At 51.2% G+C, this 18066-nt stretch overlaps 1 protein-coding gene across 1 annotated transcript in view; it reads right to left on the bottom strand.

The window, feature by feature from the left end:
* The window catches only part of ATXN7 (ataxin 7), a 182800-nt gene that overhangs the window by 71530 nt on the left and 93204 nt on the right, over positions 1 to 18066 (bottom strand). The window contains exon 5 of the mRNA XM_075321370.1: positions 737 to 841. Within this exon, the coding sequence (XP_075177485.1) occupies positions 737 to 841 (105 nt within the window). The remainder of the gene's footprint in view (positions 1 to 736; positions 842 to 18066) is intronic.

Here is an 18066-nt window from a genome sequence, read left to right as displayed (position 1 = left end):
CTCGCGCAAGCCCTATTGCAGGCAGAGCTGAACATATAGCTGCACCTGAGCGAACCAGCAAGTTCTCTGCGCATGCACAAGACTTGGCCCGGCAATGTGAACAAAGCAGGTAACGTCATCCACATCGTCGGGCAAAATCTCGCGCCTGCGCAAACATGATTCCCGGCTCGTGCAGGCACACTTCGCTCTGCCCTATTGCAGGCAGAGCTGAAAACACAGGTGCGCCTGCGCAAACCGGCAAGTTCTCTGCCCAGGCGCGAGACACTGCCGGCGATGTGAATGAAGCAGGTGATGTCATTCACATCGCCGGTTCACGCCTGCGCGAGTCGGGAATACGTCTGCACAGGCGCAAGATTTTGCCCACCTACGTGGATGGCGCTCGAGGCGACAGGAGGAGCCCAGTGGACCAGACAATTTACATACATGGCAGGAGGTATTTGTGGGGTCTACATTGGGGGTCAGGGGGTAACGTGCACCTTTATATAATGCAGCGCAGGCGCTACTTAAGGTGCTTGTTTTGGTTTAGAAGGCCAAAATCTGGTGACAGCTTCCCTTTAAATATTTGCTCAAAAAAAAATTAAAAAATTTCAGCTCGTGTTAAAATCCTCAAAGTGCAGTTTTTTTTTTCCAGTGAAGCCGTCAACGAGGAGCTTTATAAATCATTAACGGGATGAACAAAATGTGCCATCTATAATCCTGATTTACCAGCGTTATTAAGTCATAGTTAAGCACTTACCATAATGTGATTGAAATGCTTGCGGCTTTATGACCTGATTACATTGGCTACATACGACCAGATAGAACTCATCGTAGGCCGGGCACAGTCCAAATATTGGCATGTCTGGAAAAACAAAAACACAAGAGACGCGGGTGACATTAGTGGAGCCATCGTATACCATCTTGTAAGAAAATAACAAATCCGCAGGAGGACACAGAGGCCGGGACGGTGATAAAAAAATAAGGTGGATTCTGTAAGGGACATTTCCAGGAAGATATGAGATGACAATCAATGATTCACAATTTACGTGCAAAACTTGGCTGCCAGGAAGCGCAACAGAGGGACGTAATCTCCATAATGTAGATACTCAAAATGTTTATATTTTTTGTGCCGTGGACGTTCCGACCCCGCATAGCTGCCAAGACGCCATCAGCAAGAGTGTGGGCTCATAACGTCATCGGCACCGCTGCCCTCCAATGAGAAGGCGAGTAGTGGCGGATAACCCCTTTAAATCCTAAGTTGCCTCCTAGTCACAGTCTATACCTTTCCAGAGAGTCTCATGCCCAGGCATTTACTGAGACAATTATCCCGTATCCAATGCTATCCCTGCGTTCCTCTAACTCCAGAGCCTCCTTCTTGGGATCATCAGGTGTGTCCCAGCGGTCAGGCCCCCAGGTATCTCCTATCCCAAGAACAATATTCCCATTTGAGGACCCTCAAAGCAAGGACCACCAAGCTATGACTTGCCTTATTTTGGACACATCATTTAAAGAATGTAATCAGTGGATAAGGTACTCATGGTCGGAAGAATATAAGGAACAAAACAAAAAGCAAGACGATCAACCCGATGGCTTGATATAATGAAGATAATAGCGGAGAGGACGGACGCTGGTGGACCCATCTAGGCGGAGAGGACGCTGGTGGACCCATCTAGGCGTAGAGGACGCTGGTGGACCCATCTAGGCGTAGAGGACGCTGGTGGACCCATCTAGGCGTAGAGGACGCTGGTGGACCCATCTAGGCGGAAAGGACGCTGGTGGACCCATCTAGGCGGAAAGGACGCTGGTGGACCCATCTAGGCGGAAAGGACGCTGGTGGACCCATCTAGGCGGAAAGGACGCTGGTGGACCCATCTAGGCGGAAAGGACGCTGGTGGACCCATCTAGGCGGAAAGGACGCTGGTGGACCCATCTAGGCGGAGAGGACGCTGGTGGACCCATCTAGGCGGAGAGGACGCTGGTGGACCCATCTAGGCGGAGAGGACGCTGGTGGACCCATCTAGGCGGAGAGGACGCTGGTGGACCCATCTAGGCGGAGAGGACGCTGGTGGACCCATCTAGGCGGAAAGGACGCTGGTGGACCCATCTAGGCGGAGAGGACGCTGGTGGACCCATCTAGGCGGAGAGGACGCTGGTGGACCCATCTAGGCGGAAAGGACGCTGGTGGACCCATCTAGGCGGAAAGGACGCTGGTGGACCCATCTAGGCGGAGAGGACGCTGGTGGACCCATCTAGGCAGAAAAGACCCTGGTGGACCTACCTAGGCAGAGAAAACCCTGGTGGACCCATCTAGGCAGAGAAGACCCTGGTGGACCTACCTAGGCGGAGAAGACCCTGGTGGACCTACCTAGGCGGAGAGGACGCTGGTGGACCCATCTAGGCGGAGAGGACGCTGGTGGACCCATCTAGGCGGAGAGGACGCTGGTGGACCCATCTAGGCGGAGAGGACGCTGGTGGACCTACCTAGGCGGAGAGGACGCTGGTGGACCCATCTAGGCGGAGAGGACGCTGGTGGACCCATCTAGGCGGAAAGGACGCTGGTGGACCCATCTAGGCGGAAAGGACGCTGGTGGGCCCATCTAGGCGGAGAGGACGCTGGTGGACCCATCTAGGCGGAGAGGACGCTGGTGGACCCATCTAGGCGGAGAGGACGCTGGTGGACCCATCTAGGCGGAGAGGACGCTGGTGGACCCATCTAGGCGGAGAGGACGCTGGTGGACCCATCTAGGCGGAAAGGACGCTGGTGGACCCATCTAGGCGGAAAGGACGCTGGTGGACCCATCTAGGCGGAAAGGACGCTGGTGGACCCATCTAGGCGGAAAGGACGCTGGTGGACCCATCTAGGCGGAAAGGACGCTGGTGGACCCATCAAGGCGGAGAGGACGCTGGTGGACCCATCTAGGTAGAAAAGACCCTGGTGGACCTACCTAGGCAGAGAAAACCCTGGTGGATCCATCTAGGCAGAGAAGACCCTGGTGGACCTACCTAGGCAGAGAAGACCCTGGTGGACCTACCTAGGCAGAGAAGACCCTGGTGGACCCATCTAGGCGGAAAAGACCCTGGTGGACCTACCTAGGCGGAGAAGACCCTGGTGGACCTACCTAAGCAGAGAAGATCATGGTGGACCTACCTAGGCAGAGAAGATCCTGGTGGACCTACCTAGGCAGAGAAGACCCTGGTGGACCTATCTAGGCGAAGATCCAGGTTGACCTATCTAAGCGGAAAAGATCCTAGTGGACTTATCTAGGCTGCACAAGATCGATCTTCCTATAGAGCGTTCTTCCAACAAGTCACCATGACTGGATATCGAGGTGAATGCCATTAATGAATAATAATAATGACAATGGAGCGGCACAGTGGCTCAGTGGTTAGCACTGCAGTCTGGGGTCCTGGGTTCAAATCCCACCAAGGACGACATCTGCAAGGAGCTTGTATGTTTTCCCCGGGTTTGCGTGGGTTTCCTCCGGGTTCTCCGGTTTCTTCCCACACATCAAAAACATACTTATATTGTGAGCCCCAATGGGGAGAGTGTTGCCATTGTATGTAAAGTGCTGTGGAATTAATAGCGCTATATAAATGAATAAAAATATAATAATAATAATATTATTAATATTATGCTTGCCATCTATGGACATGCAATGAACACACATTGTCTGGACAAAATGTCTGTTCCCTGGACATAGAGCGTGCCGTTTCCTACAAAAATACAGAAAGCAGAGATCTTGAATTCTATAAATAATTCATAATCGTAATAATAAAAAAATAGCAAAAACATATATCTTGTCTCCTCTTATTGGACGCGACGCCCTTTTGTGTGAACCATAGTTTCACTTTGTTGTTGGTACTTCGTAAACAACATACGTTTTTATTTGGCTGGTTGTCTTTTTGGCCTTGTTTGTTGCTTTTTTTTATAATTATGGATTGGAATACTCCATTATTAGGAGGAATGGGATGTCCACTCTTGTGCACACTACTATTGCATTTTGGGTTCTAGAGGGGAATTTTGCAAGGGACGTTTTGCAGATTTCCCCCATCAATAGGGGTATTAGCAGGAAAGGACAAGCTGCTTATGGTCCAGGGACCCTTCCAGGCTTCCCCTTAAGATTACAGCCGACTGCGGGGCCCGCATGCTTAGATACCGTGTGGGTACGTGCATCTAACATGTGTGGTTACTGTCAGGTAAGATCAGACACTTCACAGGCGGACACTGAGCCATGTTCCCCGAGACGCCCACTTTGACCTACATGTGCAACAGCTGCAAGTTTCACACACTCTGTCGGCTCCATGAATGGGGGGCAGGGAAATTGCCGGCATTCCCACACTCGGGGCGAGCACCGGTCCTCTCTATAATGACTTCCTACAAAGGGCAATGCTTTGTCAATACAAACAATGGCATCAATCTGCAGACAAGAGTCTTGTTGGCACGACCTCCAAAAACACAACTGCAGCCCTCGTGTGGTTTCTCCAAATCAAGTAAGCTGGAAAAGAAATGCAAAAAACCACACCAGTGTAAAACTGATGGATATGGGGGAGAATCGCGCGTCCCTTGGATTTTGGAAACCACAATTACCTACATTGTGGTACCTCCGGCATCAAAATTATGTTTGGATTGCACAAAGCAATGTCGTGTGCATGGAGAAATGTGGCGGTGCGCTCCATGTGGCACCATGGCGTATCTCATTGCGTCACACCTCGGTAAGGCGTTGTGGAGATCCGATGCACATGTCCATACGCTGCGGAGATCTGCTGCACATCAGTCTATGTTACACATGTCCACACGCTGCGGAGATCCGCTGCACATCAGTCTATGTTACATATGTCCACACGCTGCGGAGATCCGTTGCACGTCAGTCTATGTTACACATGTCCACACGCTGCGGAGATCCGCTGCACATCAGTCTATGTTACATATGTCCACACGCTGCGGAGATCCGCTGCACGTCAGTCTATGTTACACATGTCCACACGCTGCGGAGATCCGCTGCACGTCAGTCTATGTTACACATGTCCACACGCTGCGGAGATCCGCTGCACGTCAGTCTATGTTACACATGTCCACACGCTGCGGAGATCCGCTGCACATCAGTCTATGTTACACATGTCCACACGCTGCGGAGATCCGCTGCACGTCAGTCTATGTTACACATGTCCACACGCTGCGGAGATCCGCTGCACTTCAGTCTATGTTACACATGTCCACACGCTGCGGAGATCCGCTGCACGTCAATCTATGTTGCACATGTCCGTACGCCGTGCAGATCCACTGCACATCAATGTTGCATATGTCCGTACGCTGCAGAAATCCACTGCACGTCACTCTACGTTGCACAGGTCTGTACGCTGCGGAGACCCGCTGCACATCAATCTGTGTTGCACTTCTGTAGGCTGCGAAGAACCACTGCATATCAATTTGTGTTGCACATGTCCGTACGCTGCGGAGATCCGCTGCACGTCAATCCATGTTGCACATGTTTGTATTCTGCAGAGATCCGCTGCGCATCAGTCTATGTTGTACATGTCCATACGCGGCGGAGATCTGCTGCACATCAATCTATGTTGTACATGTCCATATGCGGCGGCGATCAGCTGCACGTCAATCTATGTTGCACATGTCCGTACACTGCGGAGATCCGCTGCACATCAATCTATGTTGCACATGTCCGTACACTGCGGAGATCCGCTGCACATCAATCTATGTTGTACATGTCCGTACGCGGCGGAGATCTGCTGCACATCAATCTATATTGCACATGTCCGTACACTGCGGAGATCCGCTGCACGTCAGTCTATGTTACACATGTCCACACGCTGCGGAGATCCGCTGCACATCAATCTATGTTGTACATGTCCATATGCGGCGGCGATCAGCTGCACGTCAATCTATGTTGCACATGTCCGTACACTGCGGAGATCCGCTGCACATCAATCTATGTTGCACATGTCCGTACACTGCGGAGATCCGCTGCATATCAATCTATATTGCACATGTCCGTACACTGCGGAGATCCGCTGTACGTCAATCTATGTTGTGCATGTCCATACGCTGCGGAGATCCACTGCACGTCAATCAATATTGCACATGTCCATACGCTGCGGAGATCCACTGCACGTCAATTATGTCACACGTGTCCGTATTTGGATAAAGAAGGGAATTTTGTTTACTTACCGTAAATTCCTTTTCTTCTAGCTCTAATTGGGAGACCCAGACAATTGGGTGTATAGGCTATGCCTCCGGAGGCCGCACAAAGTATTACACTCAAAAGTGTTAAGCCCCTCCCCTTCTGCCTATACACCCCCGTGCTCCCACGGGCTCCTCAGTTTTGGTGCAAAAGCAAGAAGGAGGAAAAAGAATTATAAACTGGTTTAAAGTAACTTCAATCCGAAGGAATATCGGAGAACTGAAACCATTCAACATGAACAACATGTGTACACAAAAAAACAGGGGCGGGTGCTGGGTCTCCCAATTAGAGCTAGAAGAAAAGGAATTTACGGTAAGTAAACAAAATTCCCTTCTTCTTTGTCGCTCTATTGGGAGACCCAGACAATTGGGACGTCCAAAAGCAGTCCCTGGGTGGGTAAAATAATACCTCGTAAGAGAGCCGTAAAACGGCCTCTTCCTACAGGTGGGCAACCGCCGCCTGAAGGACTTGTCTACCTAGGCTGGCATCCGCCGAAGCATAGGTATGCACCTGATAGTGCTTCGTGAAAGTGTGCAGGCTCGACCAGGTAGCCGCCTGACACACCTGCTGAGCCGTAGCCTGGTGCCTCAAAGCCCAGGACGCGCCCACGGCTCTGGTAGAATGGGCCTTCAGCCCTGAGGGAACCGGAAGCCCAGCCGAACGGTAAGCTTCGATAATTGGCTCCTTGATCCACCGAGCCAGGGTTGATTTGGAAGCCTGTGACCCTTTACGCTGGCCAGCGACAAGGACAAAGAGTGCATCCGAGCGGCGCAGGGGCGCCGTACGAGAAATGTAGAGTCTGAGTGCTCTCACCAGATCTAACAAGTGCAAATCCTTTTCACATTGGTGAACTGGATGAGGACAAAAAGAAGGTAAGGAGATATCCTGATTGAGATGAAAGGGGGATACCACCTTAGGGAGAAATTCCGGAACCGGACGCAGAACCACCTTGTCCTGGTGAAACACCAGGAAAGGGGCTTTGCATGACAGCGCTGCTAGCTCAGACACTCTCCGAAGTGAAGTGACTGCTACTAGAAAAACCACTTTCTGCGAAAGGCGTGAGAGAGAAATATCCCTCATTGGCTCGAATGGTGGTTTCTGAAGAACCGTCAGCACCCTGTTCAGATCCCAGGGTTCTAACGGACGCTTGTAAGGAGGGACGATGTGACAAACCCCCTGCAGGAACGTGCGTACCTGTGGAAGTCTGGCTAGGCGCTTCTGGAAAAACACAGAGAGCGCCGAGACTTGTCCCTTAAGGGAGCCGAGCGACAAACCCTTTTCCAGTCCAGATTGAAGGAAGGACAGAAAAGTGGGCAAAGCAAAAGGCCAGGGAGAAATACCCTGAGCAGAGCACCACGACAGGAAAATTTTCCACGTCCTGTGGTAGATCTTGGCGGACGTTGGTTTCCTAGCTTGTCTCATAGTGGCAATGACGTCTTGAGATAACCCTGAAGACGCTAGGATCCAGGACTCAATGGCCACACAGTCAGGTTGAGGGCCGCAGAATTCAGAAGGAAAAACGGCCCTTGAGATAGCAAGTCTGGTCGGTCTGGTAGTGCCCACGGTTGGCCGACCGTGAGATGCCACAGATCCGGGTACCACGACCGCCTCGGCCAGTCTGGAGCGACGAGGATGACGCGGCGGCAGTCGGCCCTGATCTTGCGTAACACTCTGGGCAACAGTGCCAGCGGAGGAAACACATACGGGAGCTGAAACTGCGGAGATGGTGGAGGCCGTGGCTTCCACCCACAGTAGAATCCGCCGGACTTCCTGGAAGGCTTGCCGACTGCGTGTGCCGCCTTGGTGGTTGATGTATGCCACCGCTGTGGAATTGTCTGACTGAATTCTGATCTGCTTGCCTTCCAGCCACTGCTGGAACGCTTTCAGGGCAAGATACACTGCCCGTATTTCCAGAACATTGATCTGAAGCGAGGACTCTTGCTGGGTCCACGTACCCTGAGCCCTGTGGTGGAGAAAAACCGCTCCCCACCCTGACAGACTCGCGTCCGTCGTGACCACCTCCCAGGATGGGGGTAGGAAGGATTTCCCTTTCGACAATGAAGTGGGAAGAAGCCACCACCGAAGGGAAGCTTTGGTCGCCTGCGAGAGGGAGACGTTCCTGTCAAGGGACGTCGGCTTCCTGTCCCATTTGCGAAGGATGTCCCATTGAAGAGGACGCAGGTGAAACTGCGCGAAAGGAACTGCCTCCATTGCTGCCACCATCTTCCTCAGGAAGTGCATGAGGCGTCTCAAGGTGTGTGACCGACCTTGAAGGAGAGATTGTACCCCTGTCTGTAGTGACCGCTGCTTGATCAGCGGAAGCTTCACTATCGCTGAGAGGGTATGAAACTCCATGCCAAGGTATGTCAGCGATTGGGCCGGTGTCAGATTTGACTTTGGAAAATTGATGATCCACCCGAAACTCTGGAGAGTCTCCAGGGTAGCGTCGAGGCTGTGTTGGCATGCCTCTAGAGAGGGTGCCTTGATCAACAGATCGTCCAAGTACGGGATCACCGAGTGACCCTGAGAGTGGAGGACCGCTACTACAGTAGCCATAACCTTGGTGAAAACCCGTGGGGCTGTTGCCAGGCCGAACGGCAGTGCCACGAACTGCAGGTGTTCGTTCCCTATGGCGAAGCGCAAGAAGCACTGGTGCTCTGGAGCAATCGGTACGTGGAGATAAGCATCCTTGATATCGATCGATGCAAGGAAATCTCCCTGGGACATTGAGGCGATGACGGAGCGGAGGGATTCCATCCGGAACCGCCTGGTCTTTACGTGTTTGAGAAGTTTCAGGTCCAGGACAGGTCGAAAAGACCCGTCCTTCTTTGGGACCACAAACAAGTTGGAGTAAAAACCGTGGCCCTGTTGCTGAAGAGGAACAGGGACCACCACTCCTTCTGCCTTCAGAATGCCCAGCGCCTGCAGAAGAGCCTCGGCTCGCTCGGGAGGCGGGGATGACCTGAAGAATCGAGTCGGGGGACGAGAGGTGAACTCTATCTTGTAACCGTGAGACAGAATGTCTCTCACCCAACGGTCTTTTACCCGTGGCAGCCAGGTGTCGCAAAAGCGGGAGAGCCTGCCACCGACCGAGGATGCGGTGTGAGGAGGCCGTAAGTCATGAGGAAGCCGCCTTAGTAGCGGCACCTCCGGCGGTCTTTTTAGGGCGTGATTTAGACCGCCATGCATCAGAGTTCCTTTGATCTTTCTGAGGCCTTTTGGACGAGGAGAATTGGGACCTGCCCGCGCCCCGAAAGGACCGAAACCTCAACTGCCCCTTCCTCTGTTGGGGTATGTTCGGTTTGGGCTGGGGTAAGGATGTATCCTTTCCCTTGGATTGTTTGATAATTTCATCTAAACGCTCGCCAAACAATCGTTCGCCCGAAATTGGCAAACTGGTTAAGCGCTTTTTGGAAACAGAATCTGCCTTCCATTCCCGTAGCCACAAGGCCCTGCGGAGTACCACCGAATTGGCGGCTGCAACCGCCGTACGGCTCGCAGAGTCCAGGATAGCATTAATAGCGTAAGACGCAAATGCCGACGTCTGAGTGGTTATGGACGCCACCTGTGGCGCGGACGTGCGTGTGGCTGCGTCAATTTGCGCTTGACCTGCTGAGATAGCTTGTAGCGCCCATACGGCTGCGAATGCTGGGGCAAAAGAAGCGCCGATAGCTTCATAGATGGATTTCAACCAGAGCTCCATCTGCCTGTCAGTGGCATCTTTGAGTGAAGTCCCATCTTCCACTGCAAGTATGGATCTAGCTGCCAGTCTGGAGATTGGAGGATCCACTTTGGGACACTGAGTCCAACCCATGACCACGTCAGGGGGAAAGGGATAACGTGTATCCTTAAGGCGCTTAGAAAAACGCTTATCTGGACAAGCATGGTGATTCTGGACTGCCTCTCTGAAGTCAGAGTGGTCCAGAAACATACTCGGTGTACGCTTGGGAAACCTGAAACGGAATTTCTCCTGCTGGGAAGCCGACTCCTCCGCCGGAGGAGCTGAGGGAGAAATATCCAACATACGATTGATGGACGCAATAAGGTCGTTCACTATTGTGTCCCCGTCCGGAGTATCAAAATTGAGAGCGCCCTCAGGATCAGAATCCTGATCAGCTACTTCCGCGTCATCGACCAGCGATTCCCCTCGCTGAGCCCCTGAACAATATGATGATGTCGAGGGAAAATCAAAGCGAGCTCGCTTAGTCGGTCTGGGGCTGGGGTCTGTGTCAGAACCCTCAGCTTGGGATCCATGAGATACCCCGGGAGGACATTGTTGGTCCAGCTGAGGTGGGCCAGGGAACAAAGATTCAACAGAGTCCCTGTGCTGAGATACCGGCCTGGACTGCAAGGCTTCTAGTATCTTAGCCATAGTCTCAGAGAGTTTTGCAAACTCCGTCCCTGTCACCTGATCAGTGTTAGCAGGTGGCTCCCCCTGGGCCCCCCCTAGCAGAGGCTCTGGCTGAGCAAGTGCCACAGGGGCCGAACAGTGCAGACAATGAGGGTCAGTGGAACCTGCCGGTAGCGGGGTCGTACATGCGGCGCAGGCAACATAATAAGCCTGTGTTTTGGCACCCCTGCCTTTCGTGGGCGCCATGCTATTATCTTCCCTGAGCAACACAATAGGGTATATAGCCAGAAATCAACTGTGCACTATACAGTGTAAAATAAACATATAATGTTACACTACTGCACAATGGGGCTAGCACCACAGGTGCTGCTTACCACCCGCTTAAAGCGGTTGTGAGGCCACCAGAGTCCCTGCCTGTGTCTCCCAGATTTTGTCCCCCTCTGCAGCGTCCGAGGAGCTGACAGGAATGCGTCCTGAGGAGAGGAGAGAGCCGTGGGCGTGACCCAGAAAGAGCGGGAACTGGTGCCTGCACTGTGCACAGTGAGGGGAGTGGAGTATGCAAAGCATGCTCCAGCCCTCAGTGCTGCTCGTTCTGTGCAGCGTCCCGCCCTTCCCCTGCCTGTCAGGGCTGTGGGCGGGAGGACAAGGAAACTAGGCCGCAAAAAGCCGGGGACTCGAGTAATAAGCGCGGCCGCCGTATATACGCGGCCAGCGCGGAAGACCCCGGCGCACTACAAGTCCCAGCCGCGCCGCAGTATTTCCAAGGCAGCGGCGGTCAGTGCGGCAGTCCCTATACATAAACACACTCAGCAACGTTGAGTGTGTAATGGCACATATTAACCCGGTCAGCTCCGCGGTCCCCGGTGCACTAGCACACCCAGCAAAGCTGGAGTGTTGCTGTGCGCGGTCCCCACGGGGACACAGAGTACCTCCAAGTAGCAGGGCCATGTCCCTGAACGATACCCGGCTCCTATCCAGCAGGCTCCACAGGAGTTGTGGATGAAGCACGGTCTCAGTGCCTGAAGACCGATAGGATCCCACTTCCACCAGAACCCTGAGGGGGACGGGGAAGGAAAACAGCATGTGGGCTCCAGCCTCCGTACCCGCAATGGATACCTCAACCTTAACAACACCGCCGACAAGAGTGGGGTGAGAAGGGAGCATGCTGGGGGCCCTGTTATGGGCCCACTTTTCTTCCATCCGACATGGTCAGCAGCTGCTGCTGACCAATCTGTGGAGCTGTGCGTGCGTGTCTGACCTCCTTCGCACAAAGCAAAAAACTGAAGGAGCCCGTGGGAGCACGGGGGTGTATAGGCAGAAGGGGAGGGGCTTAACACTTTTGAGTGTAATACTTTGTGCGGCCTCCGGAGGCATAGCCTATACACCCAATTGTCTGGGTCTCCCAATAGAGCGACAAAGAAATGTGCATAAATTCAGCACCTTTTTATCATCCGATAGGAATATCCACGGCATCTGCTGCAGCAGGAGATCCGCAGGGGTCCGACTTCCATGACTCACTGATCACTTACATGGGCCGCTCTCGTTTTTATCTGGTCTCCTTTACTAAGCACACTCTTGCTACGCTGCATATCGGTGACAGATGATGCAACAGTTGCAGGAGATCATCAAGTCTTCATCAAATGTGAAATATTCCAGCGCAGTGAGTCACCGGGTTTTAGTACTTCTTTACAATGCACAATATACCCAGGTGACTAACAAGCGACTCTCTAAGGTTTTATCACCGTGCAGTCACCGGCTACAAATCTCTAAATCATGTAACAAGTGGTGAGAAACATGCGCTGTGACAAGAGCCGATTCTTCCGGATTATCGGTGGCTCAGTGGTTAACACTGTAGTCTTGTGGTGGCTCAGTGGTTAGCACTGCAGTCTTGTGGTGGCTCACTGGTTAGCACTGCAGTCTTGTGGTGGCTCAGTGGTTAGCACTGCAGTCTTGTGGTGGCTCAGTGGTTAGCACTGCAGTCTTGCAGTGCTGGGGTCCTGGGTTCAAATCCCACTAAGGACACCATCTGCAAGGAGTTTGTATGTTCTCCCCGTGTTTGTGTGGGTTTCCTCCCACACTCCAAAGACATACAGATAGGTACTCTAGATTGTGAGCCCCAATGGGGACAGTGTTGCTGATGTATGTAAAACACTGTGGAAATAATAGCGCTATATAAATGAATAAAATATTATTATTATTATTGGATAGTCTCAGAAAAGTACAGAAAACTAACTGGTAAGAATAGAAAACTTATAGCAGAGACCAGACGTGGCGGAGGCGGTGTGCCCACAATGCAGACATTTCTGCGCCATTTCCGTATCTGTTGGCAGGAAAAACGCAGAGGAAAAAAACCCGTGGGTTTTGCTGCATTTTTTCATGCTTTTTCAATTCGTGAAAAATGTAGAAAGAATTGAGATGCTGCAGATTATTTTTTCTGCACCAAATCTGCAACGAGAAAATCCTGCATGTGTGCACGAGACTTCAGGAATCTCATTGCCTTTGCTGGCATCAGGATTTGCTTGCAGTTTTGTGACAAATCTGCAAGCAAAAAAGTATCAAAAACGCAGCCATAAGGTGTAAACCTGTCCGGGAATATTCTGCAGGGCATTTCAGCAGAGAAAAGAAACTGGAGCCTGTATCTGCACCAAAATCCACAACAAAAATCAGCAAGTGCTAGCGGCTCGGATATAGCAGAAAATGTTTGGGGTGGGGGAGGGGGAGACGATAGGGGTGATGTCCTGTGGTTAGGCAGACGTGCATTCCAACCCAACACCAAATATTTGTGTAGACACTTCTGACAACTTTTTCTTCCAATGATTCCTTAAAAAGAGAAGCAGAAGCTGTGCTAATACTGAAAGCCCTAAATAGATGTGTTCTTAGTGGAACAACCACAAACTGAACTCAACTTTATATATAAAAAATATTGTGAAATACATATATACACGGCTGTATGATGGATCCATGATGACATAACTGATCCTCTGTGGTTGATATTAAAGAGGACCTGTCACTTGCTTATAAAAAAACCTTTGCGTTAAATATCTGGTAAAAATCCCTGATCTCCCCCGATTCTGCTGTTCTTTTCCGTTTTGTGCTGCGTCGCAGAGATATTCACATTTGTTGCTTTTGGAGCGCACTATGTGAAATCTCTGCTTTACAGACCAACTGTTTTCTTTGGGGGCGTGTCTCTCTCCTAAAAGCTGCCAATCACAGTGCAGCAGCTGATCTAGCACACTGTGGCAGAGCTGTGATTGGCAGAGTCTGAGAAGGAGGTGGAAACGCACACGCCCCTAGAGAATACTCTGAAGAAACGCCCATTTGTTCTGCAAAGCAGAGATTTCACATACGGCGCTACAGAAAACAAAAATGTGAATATCTTTGCAATGGAACAAAGCCGTGCAAAACAAAAAAAGAGCGGCAGAATCAGGAGATATTTAATAGGGTTTTCAACCAATTTTTTGAGTAGGTGACAGGTTCTCTTTGAACCCCTGCTTCCATAACTGAAAGGAAACTTGCGAGCGAGAGTGAAAGAGAGAGAGCGAAAGAGAGAGCGAAAGAGAGAGAGCGAGAGCGAAAGAGAGAGAGCGAGAGCGAAAGAGAGAGAGCGAGAGCGAAAGAGAGAGAGCGAGAGCGAAAGAGAGAGAGCGAGAGCGAAAGAGAGAGAGCGAGAGCGAAAGAGAGAGAGCGAGAGCGAAAGAGAGAGAGCGAGAGCGAAAGAGAGAGCGAGAGCGAAAGAGAGAGAGCGAGAGCGAAAGAGAGAGAGCGAGAGCGAAAGAGAGAGAGCGAGAGCGAAAGAGCGAGAGCGAAAGAGCGAGAGCGAAAGAGCGAGAGCGAAAGAGCGAGAGCGAAAGAGCGAAAGAGCGAGAGCGAAAGAGCGAGAGCGAAAGAGCGAGAGCGAAAGAGCGAGAGCGAAAGAGCGAGAGCGAAAGAGAGAGAGCGAAAGAGAGAGAGCGAAAGAGAGAGAGCGAAAGAGAGCGTAAGAGCGAGTGAACGAAACAGAGAGAAACAGAGCGAAAGAGCAAAAGAGTGAGAGATAGAGCCAAAAGAGAGCGAGAGCGAAAGAGAGCGAGAGCGAAAGAGAGCGAGAGCGAAAGAGAGCGAGCGAAAGAGAGCGAGCGAAAGAGAGCGAGCGAAAGAGAGCGAGCGAAAGAGAGCGAGCGAAAGAGAGCGAGCGAAAGAGAGCGAGCGAAACAGAGAGAAACAGAGCGAAAGAGCAAAAGAGTGAGAGATAGAGCCAAAAGAGAGAGAGCGAAAGAAAAAGAAAAAGAGCGAGAGAAAGAGCAAAAGAGAGCAAGCGGGCAAAAGAGCGAGCGGGCAAAAGAGAGCGAAAGAGCGAGCGCGAAAGAGAGCGAGCGCGAAAGAGAGCGAGCGCGAAAGAATATAATTTTTAGATGTAAATGAAGCTGTTCCCTGAATCCAGAAATGTTTTTCTTTTCTCCTGTCTGTTCCTGAGCAATGGCCAATAAATATACTCCTATTAGCCAAGTGGACGTGGTCTTCATTAAGACACCCACTGAGAAGAGTTAAAGACCATATCAAACTGGATAATGAGACTAGATTTCTATACAAGGAAGAGAAGGTCGTATCTCAGGAACAGAGAGGTGTAGGATCAAAAGAAAAACAGCTCCGGATTCAGGAGAACAGCGACATTTTTTTTTCTTTACAACATTCATGGTAAATGACATTTTACATAAACAGTGGTACCAGACAGGATCCAGTTACTTAGGAAAGGTATTGATCTCGGGGTCGGACCTGCACCAATTTCAATTACACATCTGTACAGACATGGAATATCCCTTTAAGTCCTGCCACCACAATCTGATAATGATAGGGCCTGGTATCCGGAAGGAATTGGTGCATGTATTGGGAATACAATACCCCACTGAGCATAGGGCATATTCTGCAGTCGCCCATCCCCCTTCCCAAAAAGGGTTCGTATAAGGAACTGCAAGGGATCCCCACTTGCAAAACCCCTATGATGATCGGACCCCCGATCTTGTGCTTTATTTGTACTGCACCATGGCATTTCTAGCGATCTATAAATAAAAGACCCTTAATCTATTTTTTTTTTTATGTAATAGAAGTTTAGGGCACAACCGACAAAAAAAATAAAAATAAAAACACGTTCTGCAGCCGACAGAAATAATCTGGAAGGTCAGACGAGCAGGAAACGGAGCATATTTGCTATTTGCAAAGGGACTCATTGTGGTTATAATATCCAATCCCCCCAATGATTAGAGTAATGAAACTGCAGCAGGGACCCCCGAGCTGAAGACGGTGGTATATAGGTCACTAGCAGATGCCAAGCGCTTGTGGTTTAGCAACACAGGAACTTATGAAGTCCTCTGGGTCTCTGAGCCATTCTCTGCTTTTTGCCCGTGGTCACACTGGAGATCTCTCATCAATTAAACCTAAATCTACAGGAGGAGAACGGCCGGCTTTTGTAGAGTTTTATAAAGAAAAATAGAACAGAAGTCATCCTTACCAGGAAAGAAATACTTTTATATAACACATTATATATAGATATATAGATATCTATATCTATCTATATATATTTATATTATCTATATATATATATATATATATATATATACATATATATATACATATATATATATATATATATATATATATATATATATATATATATATATATATATATATATATATATATACACATATATAACTATATATCTATAAAAAAATGTTATATATATATATATATATATATATATTTTTTTTATAGATATATTGTTATATATATATAAAAATATATCTATAAAAAAAATATATATATATAACATCTATATTATATATATATATATATATATATATATATATATATAATTGCCTTATTCTGTCTGTCTGTCTTGCTCCAAAATTGTGTCCTTACGGTGACACAAAGCTGATTGGCTGCTGGGATCGCCATGGCCCCGCCCCCCCGCACGGATTGGCCGCTCGCCCACGCCCCGCCCCCTCACGCAATGCACGCTCGCTCTGGCCCTGCCCCCCGCACGCATTCCCCGAACCGACCGACACGGAGCCACGACTCCCAGGTGAGTACTGTACCCCCGGGAGCCCACATCAGCGTACGCCGCCAAACCAGCCGACACATACCCTCGCATTGCTGGGGTTGCCGCCGTATGCTGGTGTGGGCTCCCGTGCGAGCGGGGGACGGGATACGCTGGTAACCATGGTAGCATAGTTACCAGCGCATCAAGGTCCTGCAGCGGCGGAACATACACACACGCACGCACACACACACACACACACATCAGATCACACTCACTCTCACACACACCTCACACACACATCACATCGCATCCACACACTCACAGCATCCTGGGATATCGCTTGCTTCTCGGCGGCGATACTGTGCAGTGACCTTCCAGGACCTGCCGGAGGATCACATGGCCAGAAGCATGTGGTATCTCCGGATGTTGTGAGTTTGAGCGCGTATGTGGTACAACAGCAAAAACCTGCAACCAGGTAGATAATGCCCAATAGTCCAATTTACACAAGAGCGCGTATGTGCAATATCGTCAATGTGTGTGTGCGTGAGTGTATGCGATTGGGGGTGTGTGAGTGTATGCGATCGGGTGTGTGCGAGTGTATGCGATCGGGTGTGTGCGAGTGTGTGTGCGCGAGATCGGATCTGTGTCGGCAGAGGAGCACGGCGTGCTGGAGGAGGCTGGGAAGAGAGAGGCTGATGCTGCGGGCAGAGAGGCTGATGCTGCGGGCAGAGAGGCTGATGCTGCGGGCAGAGAGGCTGATGCTGCGGGCAGAGAGGCTGATGCTGCGGGCAGAGAGGCTGATGCTGCGGGCAGAGAGGCTGATGCTGCGGGCAGAGAGGCTGATGCTGCGGGCAGAGAGGCTGATTCTGCGGGCAGAGAGGCTGATGCTGCGGGCAGAGAGGCTGATGCTGCGGGCAGAGAGGCTGATGCTGCGGGCAGAGAGGCTGATGCTGCGGGCAGAGAGGCTGATGCTGCGGGCAGAGAGGCTGATGCTGCGGGCAGAGAGGCTGATGCTGCGGGCAGAGAGGCTGATGCTGCGGGCAGAGAGGCTGATGCTGCGGGCAGAGAGGCTGATGCTGCGGGCAGAGAGGCTGATGCTGCGGGCAGAGAGGCTGATGCTGCGGGCAGAGAGGCTGATGCTGCGGGCAGAGAGGCTGATGCTGCGGGCAGAGAGGCTGATGCTGCGGGCAGAGAGGCTGATGCTGGTGCAGCATGGGGGATGGAGCACGATGGGGGGTGCGCAGCATGGGGGGTGCGCAGCATGGGGGATGGAGCACGATGGGGAGTGCGCAGCATGGGGGATGGAGCACGATGGGGAGTGCGCAGCATGGGGGATGGAGCACGTTTGGGAGTGCGCAGCATGGCGGATGGACCACGTTTGGGAGTGCGCAGCATGGGGGATGGAGCACGTTTGGGAGTGCGCAGCATGGGGGATGGAGCACGTTTGGGAGTGCGCAGCATGGGGGATGGAGCACGTTTGGGAGTGCGCAGCATGGGGGATGGAGCACGTTTGGGAGTGCGCAGC

Source organism: Anomaloglossus baeobatrachus, chromosome 8 (genome assembly GCF_048569485.1).
Source record: "Anomaloglossus baeobatrachus isolate aAnoBae1 chromosome 8, aAnoBae1.hap1, whole genome shotgun sequence".
Lineage (NCBI taxonomy): Eukaryota > Metazoa > Chordata > Amphibia > Anura > Aromobatidae > Anomaloglossus > Anomaloglossus baeobatrachus.
Note: the sequence above shows the minus strand (reverse complement) of the source record. Positions and strands in the feature narration are given on the sequence as shown.